At 37.7% G+C, this 15,037-nt stretch overlaps 1 protein-coding gene across 1 annotated transcript in view; it reads left to right on the top strand.

Moving 5' to 3' along the window:
- Window positions 1–14,604, top strand: part of tfb2m (transcription factor B2, mitochondrial) — a 41,263-nt gene extending 26,659 nt beyond the window's left edge. The window contains exons 6-9 of the mRNA XM_069930862.1: window positions 31–120; window positions 601–663; window positions 8,784–8,932; window positions 12,301–14,604. Coding sequence (XP_069786963.1) covers window positions 31–120; window positions 601–663; window positions 8,784–8,932; window positions 12,301–12,475 — 477 coding nt within the window. The 3' untranslated portion in view covers window positions 12,476–14,604. The remainder of the gene's footprint in view (window positions 1–30; window positions 121–600; window positions 664–8,783; window positions 8,933–12,300) is intronic.
- Window positions 14,605–15,037: the final 433 nt, after the last annotated feature.

Here is a 15,037-nt window from a genome sequence, read left to right on the forward strand (position 1 = left end):
AAATTGTATATTTTGTTACTTCACCTATAGAAACTGATGGCAGAACCTGGTAACATGAAACACTATCAGGCATTTTCGGCACTATGGCAAATGGCTTGTGAAATAGAGTTGTTACACAAGGTCAGAATTTTTATTTTTTCATGATCGTAAGTATATTAGGCCAGAAAACAGAAAGGGGGCTACATTGTTAGTCGAGTAGTTAACACAATGCTATTACTACACCAGCGACCCAGGTTTAAATCCAGAGCTGTTTGTAAGGAGTTTGTAAGTTCTCTGTGTCTGGCTGTGGTTCCTCCAGGTGCTCCGGTTTCCTCCCAAATTCCAAACATGTATAGAGTTAGAAGGTTAATTGGCCACATGGGTATATTTGGATGGCGCAGGCTAATGGGCTGGAAGGTCCTGTAACTGTGCTTATCTTTAAAAAAAATTTTAAAATTAATATGCTGACTTTCATTTAAATGTATTTAGTTCTGAAATTGCCTTGTGTGAATGTGTTTTTGCCTTGTTTCCAGTGGTTGATTATTGAGGAGTGTGTTTACGAATACAGCTGTGATGTTTGCTACTTTGATACAACTTCTAAATGAATATTTCTACCTTTAGGAACCATGGTCATCTTTTGCAACATATTCTAAAAATGGTGGACGTGCAAAACCACAAGGCATGGTAAGCTTTTAGTATACAGTATCTTGTTTTTTTTTTAAATTTTTTATTTTTCACACCATAAATCACATTAGCCATGATATACACTTTTTCTTTTTCACACATATACAGTGACTTTTTCTCCCCCCCCCTCCCTCCTCCCAAGCCATCCCCCCACCCCCCCCCTCATCCATTTTAGGTATACAATCTAGGTTGCATTAAGCCAGTCAGACAATGTTGTCATTCAACAAAAATACACCAGAAATTCTACTGAGTCCATTCTTTTCTTTCCTTCTCCTTCCATCAACTTCGGTAATGTTTGTCCCCGGTAGGTTTTCGCTATTGTATTTAATGTAAGGCTCCCATACTTGTTCGAATATTTCAATATTATTTCTTAAACTATATGTTATTTTTTCTAATGGAATACATTTATTCATTTCTATATACCATAGTTGTATTTTCAAATTATCTTCCAATTTCCAGGTTGACATAATACATTTTTTTGCTACGGCTAGGGCTATCTTAACAAATCTTTTTTGTGCATCCTCCAAATCAATTCCAAATTCTTTGTTTTTTATGTTACTTAGGAGAAAGATCTCTGGATTCTTTGGTATATTGTTTTCTGTTATTTTATTTAATATCTGACTGAGATCATCCCAAAATTTTTCTACTCTCTCACATGTCCAGATTGCATGAATTGTTGTTCCCATTTCTTTTTTACATCGAAAACATCTATCAGATACTGTTGGGTCCCATTTATTTAACTTTTGCGGTGTAATGTATAGTCTGTGTAACCAATTATATTGTATCATACGTAGTCTCGTATTTATTGTATTTCTCATCGTTCCAGAACATAATTTCTCCCATGTTTCCTTTTTTATCTTTATATTTAAATCTTGTTCCCATTTTTGTTTAGTTTTACCATTTGTTTCCTCATTCTCCTTTTCTTGCAGTTTAATATACATATTTGTTATAAATCTTTTGATTAACATTGTATCTGTAATCACATATTCAAGGTTACTTCCCTCTGGTAAATTCAAATTGCTTCCTAATTTATCTTTCAAGTAGGATCTCAGTTGGTAATATGCCAGCGCTGTATCTCCAGTTATATTGTACTTATCTCTCATTTGTTCAAAGGATAAGAATCTACTTCCTGAAAAACAATTTTCTATTCTTTTAATCCCTTTTTTTCCCATTTTCTAAAGGAAAGGTTGTCTATTGTAAAAGGGAGTAGCTTATTTTGCGTCAATATTAGTTTTGGTAATTGATAATTTATTTTATTTCTTTCTACATGAATCTTCTTCCAAATATTGAGGAGATGATGTAATACTGGAGAAGTTCTATGTTGTACCAATTTTTCGTCCCATTTATATAATATGTGTTCAGGTATCTTTTCCCCTATTTTATCTAATTCTAATCTCGTCCAGTCTGGTTTTTCCCTTGTTTGATAAAAATCTGATAGGTATCTTAATTGTGCGGCTCTATAATAATTTTTGAAGTTTGGCAATTGTAAGCCTACTTGTTTATACCATTCTGTTAATTTATCTAGTGCTATCCTCGGTTTCCCCCCTCTCCATAAAAATTTCCTTATTATTTTCTTTAACTCTTTGAAGAATTTTTCTGTCAGTTGTATTGGCAATGCCTGAAATAAGTATAGTATCCTTGGAAAAATGTTCATTTTAATACAGTTTATCCTTCCTATCAGTGTTAGTGGTAGATCTTTCCAATGCTCTAAATCGTCCTGTAATTTTTTCATTAGTGGATTGTAATTGAGTTTATATAATTGGCCTAGATTTTTGTTTATTTGTACACCTAGGTATCTTATTGCCTGCATTTGCCATCTGAATGGAGATACCTTCTGAAATTTTGAGAAATCCGCATTATTCATCGGCATTGCTTCACTTTTATTTACGTTTATCTTGTAACCCGCCACTTCTCCATATTCCTTCAATTTCTTATATAATTCTTTTATTGATAGTTCTGGTTCTGTTAAGTACACTATAACATCATCCGCAAATAGACTGATTTTATATTCCCTGTCTTTTATTTTTATTCCTTTTATATTATTATCTATTCTTATCAATTCTGCTAGTGGTTCTCTAGCTAGCGCAAACAATAAAGGTGATAGTGGGCATCCCTGCCGCGTTGACCTGCTTAAGTTAAATTGCTTTGATACATGTCCATTTACTGTCACTTTCGCTAACGGTCCCTTATATAATGCTTTAATCCAATTAATATACTTCTCCGGTAAACTGAATTTTTGCAATACTTTGAACAAATAATTCCATTCTACTCTGTCGAAGGCCTTCTCTGCGTCTAAAGCAACTGCTACTGTAGGTGCTTTATTCCCTTCTACTGCATGAATTAAGTTAATAAATTTACAAATATTGTCTGTTGTGCATCTTTTTTTGATAAATCCAGTTTGGTCTAAATTTACCATTTTCGGTACCTGTTCTGCTAATCTGTTTGCTAATAGTTTAGCTATTATCTTATAATCTGTGTTTAGCAAAGATATTGGTCTATATGACGCTGGTGAGAGTGGATCTTTCCCTTGTTTTAGTATTACTGTAATTATTGCTGTTTTACATGAATCTGTTAAGTTTTGTGTCTCATCAATCTGGTTGATTACATCCAGGAGGGGCGGTATTAATAAGTCTTTAAATGTTTTGTAGAATTCTATTGGAAATCCATCCTCTCCTGGTGTCTTATTATTTGGTAATTTTTTTATTATCTCTTGTATTTCTACTGTTCCAAATGGTTCTGTTAATTTATTTTGTTCCTCTATTTCTAGTTTTGGTAGTTCAATTTTAGTCAAAAATTCATCTATTTTCCCTTCTTTCCCTTCATTTTCAGTTCGGTAGAATTGTTCATAGAATTCTCTAAAGTTTTCCTTAATTTCTTTTGGATTATATGTAATTTGTTTGTCTTTTTTCCTTGATGCCAATACCATTTTCTTAGCTTGCTCTGTCTTAAGCTGCCATGCTAGGATTTTGTGCGTTTTTTCACCTAGTTCATAATATTTCTGTTTTGTCTTCATTATATTCTTCTCTACCTTATATGTTTGTAATGTTTCATATTTTATTTTTTTATCCGCCAATTCTCTTTTAGTTGTATCTTCCTTCATTGCTAATTTTTTTTCTATGTTTACTATTTCCCTTTCCAACTGCTCTGTTTCCTGATTATAGTCCTTCTTCATCTTGGTTACATAACTTATTATTTGCCCTCTAATGAATGCTTTCATTGCACCCCATAGTATAAACTTATCTTCCACTGATTCCGTATTTACTTCAAAATACATTTTTAATTGTTTTTCAATAAATTCTCTAAAATCCTGTCTTTTAAGTAGCATGGAGTTTAATCTCCATCTATACATTCTTGGAGGGATGTCCTCTAGCATTACTGTCAATATTAAGGGTGAATGGTCCGATAGCATTCTCGCTTTATATTCTGTTTTTCTTACTCTATTCTGCATACTAGCTGATAACAAAAATAGGTCTATTCTTGAGTATGTTTTATGTCTAGCCGAGTAGTATGAGTATTCCTTTTCTTTTGGTTTTTGTTTCCTCCTTATATCCAAAAGTTTCATTTCTTGCATTGATTTAATTATAAATTTGGTTACTTTGTTCTTCCTGTTAATTTTTTTCCCCGTTTTATCCATATTTGGATCCAAATTCAGGTTGAAATCCCCTCCTATTAGTATGTTCCCTTGCGTATTAGCTAACTTCAAAAAGATATCTTGCATAATCTTTTGATCTTCTTCGTTAGGTGAATATATATTAAGTAGATTCCAAAACTCCGAATATATCTGACATTTTATCATAACATATCTCCCTGCTGGATCTATTATTTCCTCTTCTATTTTAAATGGCACCTTTTTACTAATTAATATAGCCACTCCTCTTGCTTTTGAATTATACGATGCTGCTGTTACATGTCCTACCCAATCTCTCTTTAATTTCTTGTGCTCCAATTTAGTTAAGTGTGTTTCTTGGACAAATGCTATATCAATTTTTTCCTTTTTCAGTAATTTAGTAGTTTCTTCCTTTTAATTTGGTTATGTATTCCATTAATATTTAAAGTCATATAGTTCAGCGTAGCCATTTTATACTTTGTTTATCTTCTCCTTCCGTTTTTCCATCATTACCTTTCCTCCTTATCAATTTCTGTTTTCTTATTTTCAACTCTTTATAAGACAACATTCCTACAACATCCAACATTTTCCTTATTCTCCTATTTCTATCTTCTTTATCCCCAATCTCCCCTTCCCCTCCTAAGTTGTCCTTTATCCCTTGTCGGACAACCACATCTCCCCTCTCCATTTGGATTTGCGAATCCACTCGCAAGCGTCAACTGATTTTGCAGTGACCGCTATTTCCCCCCACCCAGCCCCCCCCCAGAAAAGATTTCACTTTTCATATGTCACAAAGGTCACTCTTTTAATTCCCTCCTTATTCTCTCTATTCCATTACCTTCCCTTATTAATTCTTGTCTATACTATCTATATTTTCCTCTAAGTACAGATACATTCACGTATGCACATTGTCTCTATTCACTCTTATACCTCTTTACCCGCATACATATCAATCGTGATCATTTTTACTCTCATTACCCGTCTTCATCCCTCAGTCTATTTTTGTCTTTACCCACATACATATCAATCGTGATCATTTTTACTCTCATTACCCGTCTTCATCCCTCAGTCTATTTTTGTAATTGTTCTGCAAATTTTCGTGCTTCTCCTGGATCCGAGAATAGTCTGTTTTGTTGTCCTGGAATAAATATTTTCAATACCGCTGGATGCTTTAGTATAAATTTATACCCTTTCTTCCATAAAATCGCCTTTGCTGTATTGAACTCTTTTCTCTTCTTTAGGAGTTCAAAACTTATATCTGGATAAATGAAGATTTTTTGCCCTTTATACTCCAGTGGTTTGTTGCCCTCTCTTACTTTTTCCATTGTCTTCTCCAGTACCTTTTCTCTTGTAGTATATCTTAGGAATTTTACTACAATAGATCTTGGTTTTTGTTGTGGTTGTGGTTTAGAGGCCAATGCTCTATGTGCCCTTTCTATTTCCATTTCTTGCTGTAGTTCTGGACATCCTAGGGTCTTAGGGATCCACTCTTTTATAAACTCCCTCATATTCTTGCCTTCTTCATCTTCCTTAAGGCCCACTATCTTTATGTTATTTCTTCTGTTATAATTTTCCATTATATCTATTTTTTGAGCTAGTAGTTCTTGTGTCTCTTTAGTTTTTTTATTAGATTCCTCCAATTTCTTTTTTAAGTCTTCTACCTCCATTTCTGCTGCTACTGCCCGCTCTTCCATCTTGTCCATTTTCTTTCCCATTTCTGTTAAGGTCATATCTATTTTATTCACTTTCTCTTCTGTGTTGTTTATTCTTCTTCTTAAATCATTAAATTCCTGTGTTTGCCATTCTTTAAATGACTCCATGTATCCTCAAACAAGAGAAAGTATATCCTTTACCATGCCTTTCCCTTCTTCTTCTAATTCACTGTACTCTTCCTCTTCTTCTTCCTCTGGGTTGGCCATCTGTTGTTTCTTTGTTGCCCTTTTCTTCTCTTCTTTCTTGTTTCCATTGTCTTCTGTGGTCTCTTCTTGCTGCAGGTGTTCTGCAGCTGTCGTTGCCGGCTGTGGAGATCGACTCCCCAGCTGGTCCCCCCTCCCGTCGGTGTGTTTTTTTTCATGCGCGGTTGCGCACTTTTACTCGGCTCTGCGAGCCATTTTTGTAGTCCTATTTCTACCGACCTGAGGAAGCGGGCTTCTCTCTCCACATCGGGCCTCTTCGGACAGGTAAGGCCTTCTCTTTCTTCCTCCGTTGTCTTCTCTTCCTCTCTTCTTACCGTTGATTTTGATTTTTCTTTTTTTGTCGCCATCTTCTTTCCACCTTTATACTCACTTTTCTTTAACTTTTATTTCTGTGCCTTTGTATTTTCTCTTGTTTTTCCCGACTTTTCTGGAGAGGGCTGGAGTTCACCGTCCAGCCACTACTCCATCACGTGACTCCTCCAGTATCTTGTTATGATGTGAATTATTTGAATTGCTTCTATATTTTCATTGCTCAAAAGTGTTGGAAGGGTCAAAAGTGTATGTCAACCGAAACAGAGCCTGATCATAATCTACTCTTCTCAGAGACTGGCACCCATTGATTATATGGAAGGTTTTTGGATTCTAAAGAGCTGTTGGTATGGAGTTAGTTCAGCCTTGGAAGAACAGGCAGGAAGAAACCTTGTTGTTTATTTCTATTTCTTAACTTGTTAACTCTTATCATTTTTAAAATCAGTTAGAAGAAATGGCCCTGCATATTTTTTCATTTTATATATATATATAAAAATAAATGGCCAACAGTGTTTTAATTGCCATTTCTCACCCTGTTGTGTGGTCCAGGTGCCTAATCCTTTTATCCAGGATTGTCGGGACCAGACCCCTGCCATTGTTCAGATCTTCCAGATTTCAGAATAATTTCTAAATGCTGTCCCATTTAGCAAATACAATGTTTCATAATCGCACAAAATGGGAGTGCAAGGTATTAAATGAATTTAGATAAATTAAGGCCATAAAAGACCATAATATCACAAGCATGTGTTTTTTTTTTTTGAAGCAAAACTTCAAAATAAAATTGGCTCAGACCCCTGATCCCACACCCATGGGCGCTCTCTCTCATCTTTGGTGGAAAGTGACTCTCTGCCTCGAGCCCAGAGTTCACTCGCGGCGGTATGGTGGCTGGCAGCTGGCACCGTAGCAGTTCTAGCTGCATGGGGGATTATGGGTAAGGAAAACAGCAATTGCTCCCACATTGAGCCACCGCCACGAGTGAACCCAGGGCGCGGCAGCACTGCACCCTTGCTGCTATGTCAGGAGTTAGATTGGGGGGGGGGGAGGTGACGGATGGCCGGGGAGGCAACCAACTGAAAGGCGGGGGACGGAAGATGGGGGCTAGGAATGAGACAGTCGGGCATTTTCATTACTGAAAATAGTGCCAGTTTGGAGGTTGCCGGTGTTCAGAATCCGGGATAAAAGATTAGGCACCTGTATTGCATCCCCTTCCCATATCCCATATACTGACTTTTGATTGTGTGCTCAGGGAAGAAAATTACTTAGAGAATCAGAATTTATTGTCATGAACATGTCATGAAATTCATTGTTTAACAGCAGTGTCACACAGTGCAAACATTTATACGAACTACCTTACAAAAATAAACTGATAATAGTACAAGGTCAAAGTAAGGCAGTGTTCATTGATCATTCAGGAATCTGATGGCAGAGGGAAAGAAGTTGTCCTTGTGCCACTGAGTGCTCGTCTTCAGGCTTGTACTTGTTTCTCAATGGTAGCAGAGTGGTTAAAAATATTTAGGATTTAGAATTCCCCCCCCCCCCAACTATTTATGTCACTTCCCTTTCCTTATGAAAAAGGAGGCCATAATGGGACTTAGCCATCTTTTGGAGGGCAGAATGGTTATTGTAGCAATTAGCCAACGTTTTTACAGCTGCAGTGACCCAGGTTCGAATTCAGTGCTTTCTGTCAGGGTTTGTACATTCTCTGGCATGACAGTATTGGTTTCCTCTGGGTGTTCTGAGTTCCTCACGTGGTCCAAAGATGTACAAGGTTGCTAGGTAGATTGGTCACATGGGGATATTTGGACATCACGGGCTGGTTGGGCCTGTTGCCGTGCTGTATTTTTTTTTTTAAATCCATCCATGTAGGCAGTTCTCCTTTGTTACTTACTGATTCTCTTACCGTCGTCTAATCTACAGTGGCCAATTTCGTAGCACCTAGAGAAGTCCATGTGATCATTGGAAGAATGTGAGGGTTCCACAGTCATTGCTAAAATCTGGATCACACCTTGGTCCCTGGAGTGATGCAACAGCACTAATTGCTGCATCACTGTACCACCGTTTTCATTTACATTTGTATGTCTCGATTTACCTCGTTTCAGATTAAATCCTCAGCTGACTGTTCAAAGGATTATGCAGTACCTCTGTTATTTTATTTTAATTTTATATGACTTTATCTTTGTATTTGTACATTAAAAATGGGACGTTGAGCAGATTGCAATTCTTTCTCATTTTATAATTCAAATTTTATATATAAAAATGCTTGCAAAATTACCTATATCTCTTTGCAGATGACAAATGACCATTTGTGTCTCGTGCGATTGACACCACGCAGAGATTTGTTCAATCAGACTTTCACACCTGCCAATTCAGCTACACTGGTATTGATGTTGAAGCAGTGCCTTGCAAAAAGAAGAGCAAAGCTGGTTGACAAACTGGAGTAAGCATATAATTTGAATTTGATATGCTATGCACAAAAAGTGCTAGATTGAGTTCACTCTGAAATTTTAAAAAGGAGGCTCCAGTCCGATGTGTCGCTATTTCAGTGGAGTAAGGAAAATTACAGTCACATGAGAGAGGAGCTGGCCAAAGTCCATTGAAAAGTACACTAATGAGGAAGACAGCAGATCAGAAATGGCTGGAGTTTCTGCAGGAAATGAGGAAAGTGCAGGAGAGGTACATACCAGAAAGAAAGAAAGTTGTGAAAGGGGGGAAAAAAATGAGATGATCGTGGCTGACAAGGGAAGTTAAAACCAAAGTAAAGGCAAAAGAGAAGGCAGACAAGGAATCAAAAATGAGTGGGAAGATCGAGGACTGGGAAACCTTTAAAACTTAGAGAAGACAACTAAGAAGGTGATTAAGAAGAAAAAGGAATTATGAAAGGAGGCGAGCAAGTAATATCAAAGAGGATGCTTGAAAACGTTTTTAAATATCTAAAGAGTAAAAGAGTGACCAAAGTAGACGTAGGACTGAAAAACAAACAATGCTTATATAATTAATGGGAGACCAGGAGAACACGATGATTATTTTGGATCAGTCTTCACTGTGGAAGACACAAGTCGCACACTGGACTCTCATGGCTCTCTCGTTAGAGAAGTGAGTGCATTCAAGATCACGAGAGAGGGTACTTGGGAAGCTAAATGGTCTCAGGGTAACTTTGACTGCCAGACTGGATGAAGCTTTCTGGAGGACGTAGCTGTAAATATTGTGGAGGCATTGGTAATGATCTTCCAGGAATCAACGGAGTCTGACATGGTTCTGGTGCACAGGAGGATTGTAAATGTCGGTCCGCTCTTCAGGAAGTAGGGTGGGAGCAGAAATGAAATTATAGAGCCTGACGTTGGTGGTTGGGAAGCTGTCAGAGTATATTGTCAAGAATGAGGTTACGGAATACGTGGAAAGATAGCCCAAGGAAAATCATGCCTGAGAAACCTATTGCACTTGCAAATTTTTTTTAAAGAGATCACAAGTAGAATAGACGGGATTGGGGGGTGGGGGGAGGCAGATTAGTGGTGAAATGCAGTGGATGCTGTATATTTGGTTGTGAGTCTGTGTGGAACTTGTTGCCACAAGCAGCTGCGAAAGTGCAATTGATGGGTGTATTTAAGGCAGTGATGGACAGGTGTTTGATTAGTCAGGGCATCAAAAGTTATGGGGAGAAAACTGGGGAGTGGGGCTGAGTGGGTGGATGGATCTGGTCATGATTAGAATGACAGGCAGACTCTATTGGCCCATGGGCCTACTTCTGCTCCTATATCTGGTGAGGAATTCAGCAGGTTACACAACATCAAAAGGAAGTGAAAGATAACCAGCATTTCAGGCCTGGGCCCTTCCAGGTATGAACAAAAAGCAGGCAGGATGAGGGCAGGAGGGAGGAAGTGGGGAGAACCACAAGCAAATGGGTAAAATTGTAGATAGATATTGTGAGAGGATAGAAGATTTTTTTTTAAAGCTGAGAAATGATTGGGGAGGGGTATCTCTCTGAATGGAGAGGGAAGGGAAAAGGGTGGGAAGCTGGAGGAAAAGAGAATGAGGGATAGGGAAAGAGAGAAACTTTGGGGAAGAGTTTAAAAGAAACTGGAGAAGTCGGTGTTAATGCAATCTGGTGGACATTGCCCAGACAGAATATTAGGCGTTCCTCCAATTTGGTGGTAACCTCAATTTGGCAGGGTATGAGGCAACGGACAGACAAGTTGGCGTGGGAATGGTGTGTGGGATTAAAATGGTTGGCCACAGGTAGGGTCCCTGTCATTGCAGCGGACAGAGCGAAAGTGCTCAACAAAGTGACATTCTTGTCTGCATCCGATCTCTTATGTAGAGGGGCCCACAATGGGAGCAGCAGATGCAGTGGATGACTCCTCCAGAAGTATTGCTTTACCTGGATAGACTGTTTCTGAATGGTGGTGAGGGAGGAGTGTTGGGGCAAGTGTAAGATTTCTTGCAGACACAACGGTTGGTACCGAGGGGGGTGATTAATGCAAAGGGATGAGTGTAAGAGGGACCACCAGAGGGAGTGGGGAAGGCAGGGAAGGAGAGGGGAAGTTATGTCTGGTGGTGGGAATCGCATAGGTGCAGAAATTGCAGAGGCTGGTGGGGTTGTCGGTGAGAACAAGGGGAATCCTGTCCTTGTTGCATCACAGGGTGGAGGGGACCAGGGTAGATGTGTTAATCAGAAGCCTGTCAGCTTTCTGCTCATACCTTGATGAAGGGCTTGGGCCTGAAACTTTGGTCACCATTTACTTTCTATAGATGCTGCACACCGGCTGAGTTTCTCCAACAGTTTTACATATTGCATACAATTCATGCCTCTGCAAACTTTCCTGTTTAATTCTATTTGAAATTTATCTTTTGTAAAAGATAGGTTAACTGGTGGAGGTGAAAAATGGGGTCAGTAATTCAACCTGACACTGATTTGATTGAGTTATAAATTTTACTTCTACCACAAAGTTGATAAAGAACCAGTTATCCACACAGTAGATCTGGGACATACCACCAAAGCAACTGATGGAAAGAGTAAGCAATGTGTATTAGGGTTTGTACATGGAGCATGACTAGGTCTCACTTCCCCATTTTACATCAGACTAAAAAGGATTCAAACCCCCATCCTAATTGATCTCTCTTGAAATGTCATCTTAGATTTCAAATACCAAGAAGAAAAATCGAATGTGAAAAATATGAATCTTCTGCTTGGGTGATCCTGATCATTCTCAAGTTCATTTGCTTCAATACTGCCATTAACATTCTATTTATGAAACTTTCCAGTGTGCAGGTTGCCATGATTTCTCAGATTGCCTTCACTCTCATTGCAGGCATCCTTGTTGTGTAGGTGTTTCATTTAATTTCAGGTGTCCTTGTGTAGGCATTTCATTTAATTGAATTCTGAGCCTTTTTACCCAGTGTGACTATCAACCCTTTCTTCCTACAATTAAAATGCATGTCTTTACTTGTCCCAACATAATAAAATAATGAGTTCTTTAAAAAGTTTCCTTAAATCAGTGTGAAAGTGATGTCATAACCAAACAAAACATAAACTTATCCATAAAATGGAAACAAACATGGAAGCAAAAAAAATTAATATAATAATCTTGTGTCTATTTAGTCCTCTAATAACAGAAAAAAAACTGTCCCTATATATTCTTAATGCAGAACATGACCAAGTTGGGTGCATCTTGTGCAAGGTCAGAAAGGATGTTGCCACTTTTCTACCATTGTCTCATCGTAGACAATATAATGACATTTATTCAATTTATTTAATGTGTTAATTGTCCTTTGTCAGCTTCCTTGAATATTTTTTTTAATCGTTGACAGGTCTTGGTGCCCTGGATCTGGAGGGAAATTAATGATGCAATTAGATTTACCAGAGAATATATTGACAGGACATGTATTTCCAGAGGAATATAAAAAACTTTTTGAAGCAATGGAGCGGTCTCAGGATTTCAGACAAAGTTGGTTATTTGAAGAGGTCTTGGAGAACCTGAATTGAACAATGTGACATGTCTGAATGTACAATTTCAAGGAGAGAAAAATGCCCTGCCTCATGCAACTGCTCATTGGTAATCACATCCAAGACACTGGACATCTTCAAGAGCTTTTACGTATTGGTGAAAGTACAGTGTAACTCTACTTCATTGTACCTGTTAGTGAAATCTTTGTGATGGTTTCACTCCATGTCAAAAGCTGGTAAACCATATTAATCAATGTTTCCAAATTTGTGTTGGAAGTAAACTGTTCACCTCAGGAAGATTTATGGTGAGAATTTGGTTGAGATGCAGTTGAACCTTACAGCAGAATTTGGGTACAAGAAGTAAAATTTCAGTGATATGTTCAAATGTGCAAAAATTATTTTATTCAAATTATTTTTTTAATTGCTATAATGTTTATCATGCTTAATATAACTTTTATCTGAATTATTAGGATCACCACTGAATTTAAATTATATCTGATAAAAACAAAAATTTGGTCTGTGCGGCATGTTGTTGATGAGCTGAAAGGTCAAATGTCTCAGGAGCAAAAAAAACTTAACAGTTTCTAGATTATTTAGGCATTAGGAATGATCTTCAAAAGGCACAAGAACCATCAATTAGGTGGTGTCACATTGGTTACTGAAAGAGTTGGTTTGCAAGTACCATTTCATTTCTAGATAGTTTTCTGTAATGGCAACAACTAGTTGGTGTAATACCGAGTTTAAAAAATGTGAAAATTTCAAGTTGTCTCTGTTTAAGTTATGGTTTTCATTCTCATTTTGGCTTTTGTTCTTCCAGAACGTTTGATTTTTGTCAAATGTTGGTTATAACACAAGAACATGGGAAATAGGAGCAGGTCATACTATCTCTTGAGTCGACTCTGCCATTCAACCTGATCATGGCTGACCCATGTCAAATTGTCCATGCCCTTTCCCTGCATCCCTCAATTCTTTAAGTATCCAGGAATTAATCCATCAGTTTCAAATGTAATCAAGGGCTGAGTTTCCACAGACGTTCAAGGTAGAGATGCTGGTGATTCACCCTGCTCTTGAGTAAAGAAATTTCTCCTCATTTCAGTCCCAAGTGGCTTACTGCTTGAGACTGTGACAGTTAGTTCTTGACTCCTCAGCTGAGAGAAGATTGTCCCTGAATTGACTGTTGATTGAGCCTCCTCAGAATTTGAAGTTTCAATGAAGACATCCCTCATTCTCCACTGAAAAGAATCAAGCCTACTTGATCTTTCAATGTATTCCTGTCACCCCAGGAACCAGTCTGATGAATTGGACTCCTTGTACAGTTTTATATGTGGAGACCAGAACTGCATTATTGGGTGGTGTCTCACTCAAGGTACTGTATAAATTATACCTGTCTCCTCTTGCAATAAAGATCAAGCATACATCAGCCTTCCTAAATGTCTAACTAGTTTTCAGTGACATGTTCAAGGGCACCCAAGTCCCTTTGAACATCTGATGTTGTGAGCCAGGGTAATCAATGTGGCTCTTTGTATTGGAATGAGACTGTCAACCTTAAAATTTGTTTTTTTTTAAAGGAGTAATTTCATATGTGTGCTTCAATTGATATAAGAATGAGCAAAACAAGAGAGAGTACATGGAGACACAAGACTGCAAATGCTAGAAACTGGAGCAAAATAAATAGAGCATCTCAGTGGATCCGGTCATGTGGAGGGAAAGGAATTGTCAAGATATCAGATAGAGACCCTGCAACAGAACTGGGGGACCTCGACTTGAAATATCACCAATTGCTTTCTCCACCTGCTGAGATCCTCCAAGTGTTCGGTGTTTTTTAATATCTTGAGTGAACAGTGCATGTCCACAAAAACACAGATGCTCTTAAACATGTATGAACTGTGGTTCGTTTTTTTAATAGTGGATGCCCATAATTTTCTGCTGAAATCTTGGGCTAAAGGTGAAGTTTTCAAATTTTGACTGAGGTTAATGTGATGGGTTCATGGTTATTGATAAACACTGCTTCTGTTAAACATCAGTGTTTTTTCTCATCACCTTGTTTAGCATATAACAATGACAGTTTAGTTCTAGTCCATTGCCACTTTTTAAAAAAACTCGGGAGTGTTATGAGAATTATTGCATGCTTTGAGCAACATGAATAAATCAGTAATTTTTTTTAAAAACGTGTGTTTGTAGTAGTTGATGTGCTTCCACATCTCATTATCCAGTGATGTGTAGCTGAGGTCCCTTTCCTGCAATTGTTAAAAATATTACAAGAGATTATTTAATTTAATACTGGATTGCCTGGGGAGCAAATAAACAGGGATTTCCAAGTCCTCTTATAGAAACAAGTTCTTCATTTTATCTTAACAAAAAAAAGCACACGATTCTTGTAGTACATTTTGGTGAACTCTTAATGCTGTAAACACGACTGATGAATGTATTAATAGATTTCTATTTGGATTTTCCATGACAGTTTGTGCATTGCTTTTGAAATGTTGCAGCTCTAGAACTCTGGAAAGATGACCCTAGGAATATTGTGTTCAGTTTTGGTCTCATTACAGGAAGGATGTGAGGGGAGACAGCTTATGTCCTTTGAGCAGTTAAAGGGTGACC

Source organism: Narcine bancroftii, chromosome 4 (genome assembly GCF_036971445.1).
Source record: "Narcine bancroftii isolate sNarBan1 chromosome 4, sNarBan1.hap1, whole genome shotgun sequence".
Lineage (NCBI taxonomy): Eukaryota > Metazoa > Chordata > Chondrichthyes > Torpediniformes > Narcinidae > Narcine > Narcine bancroftii.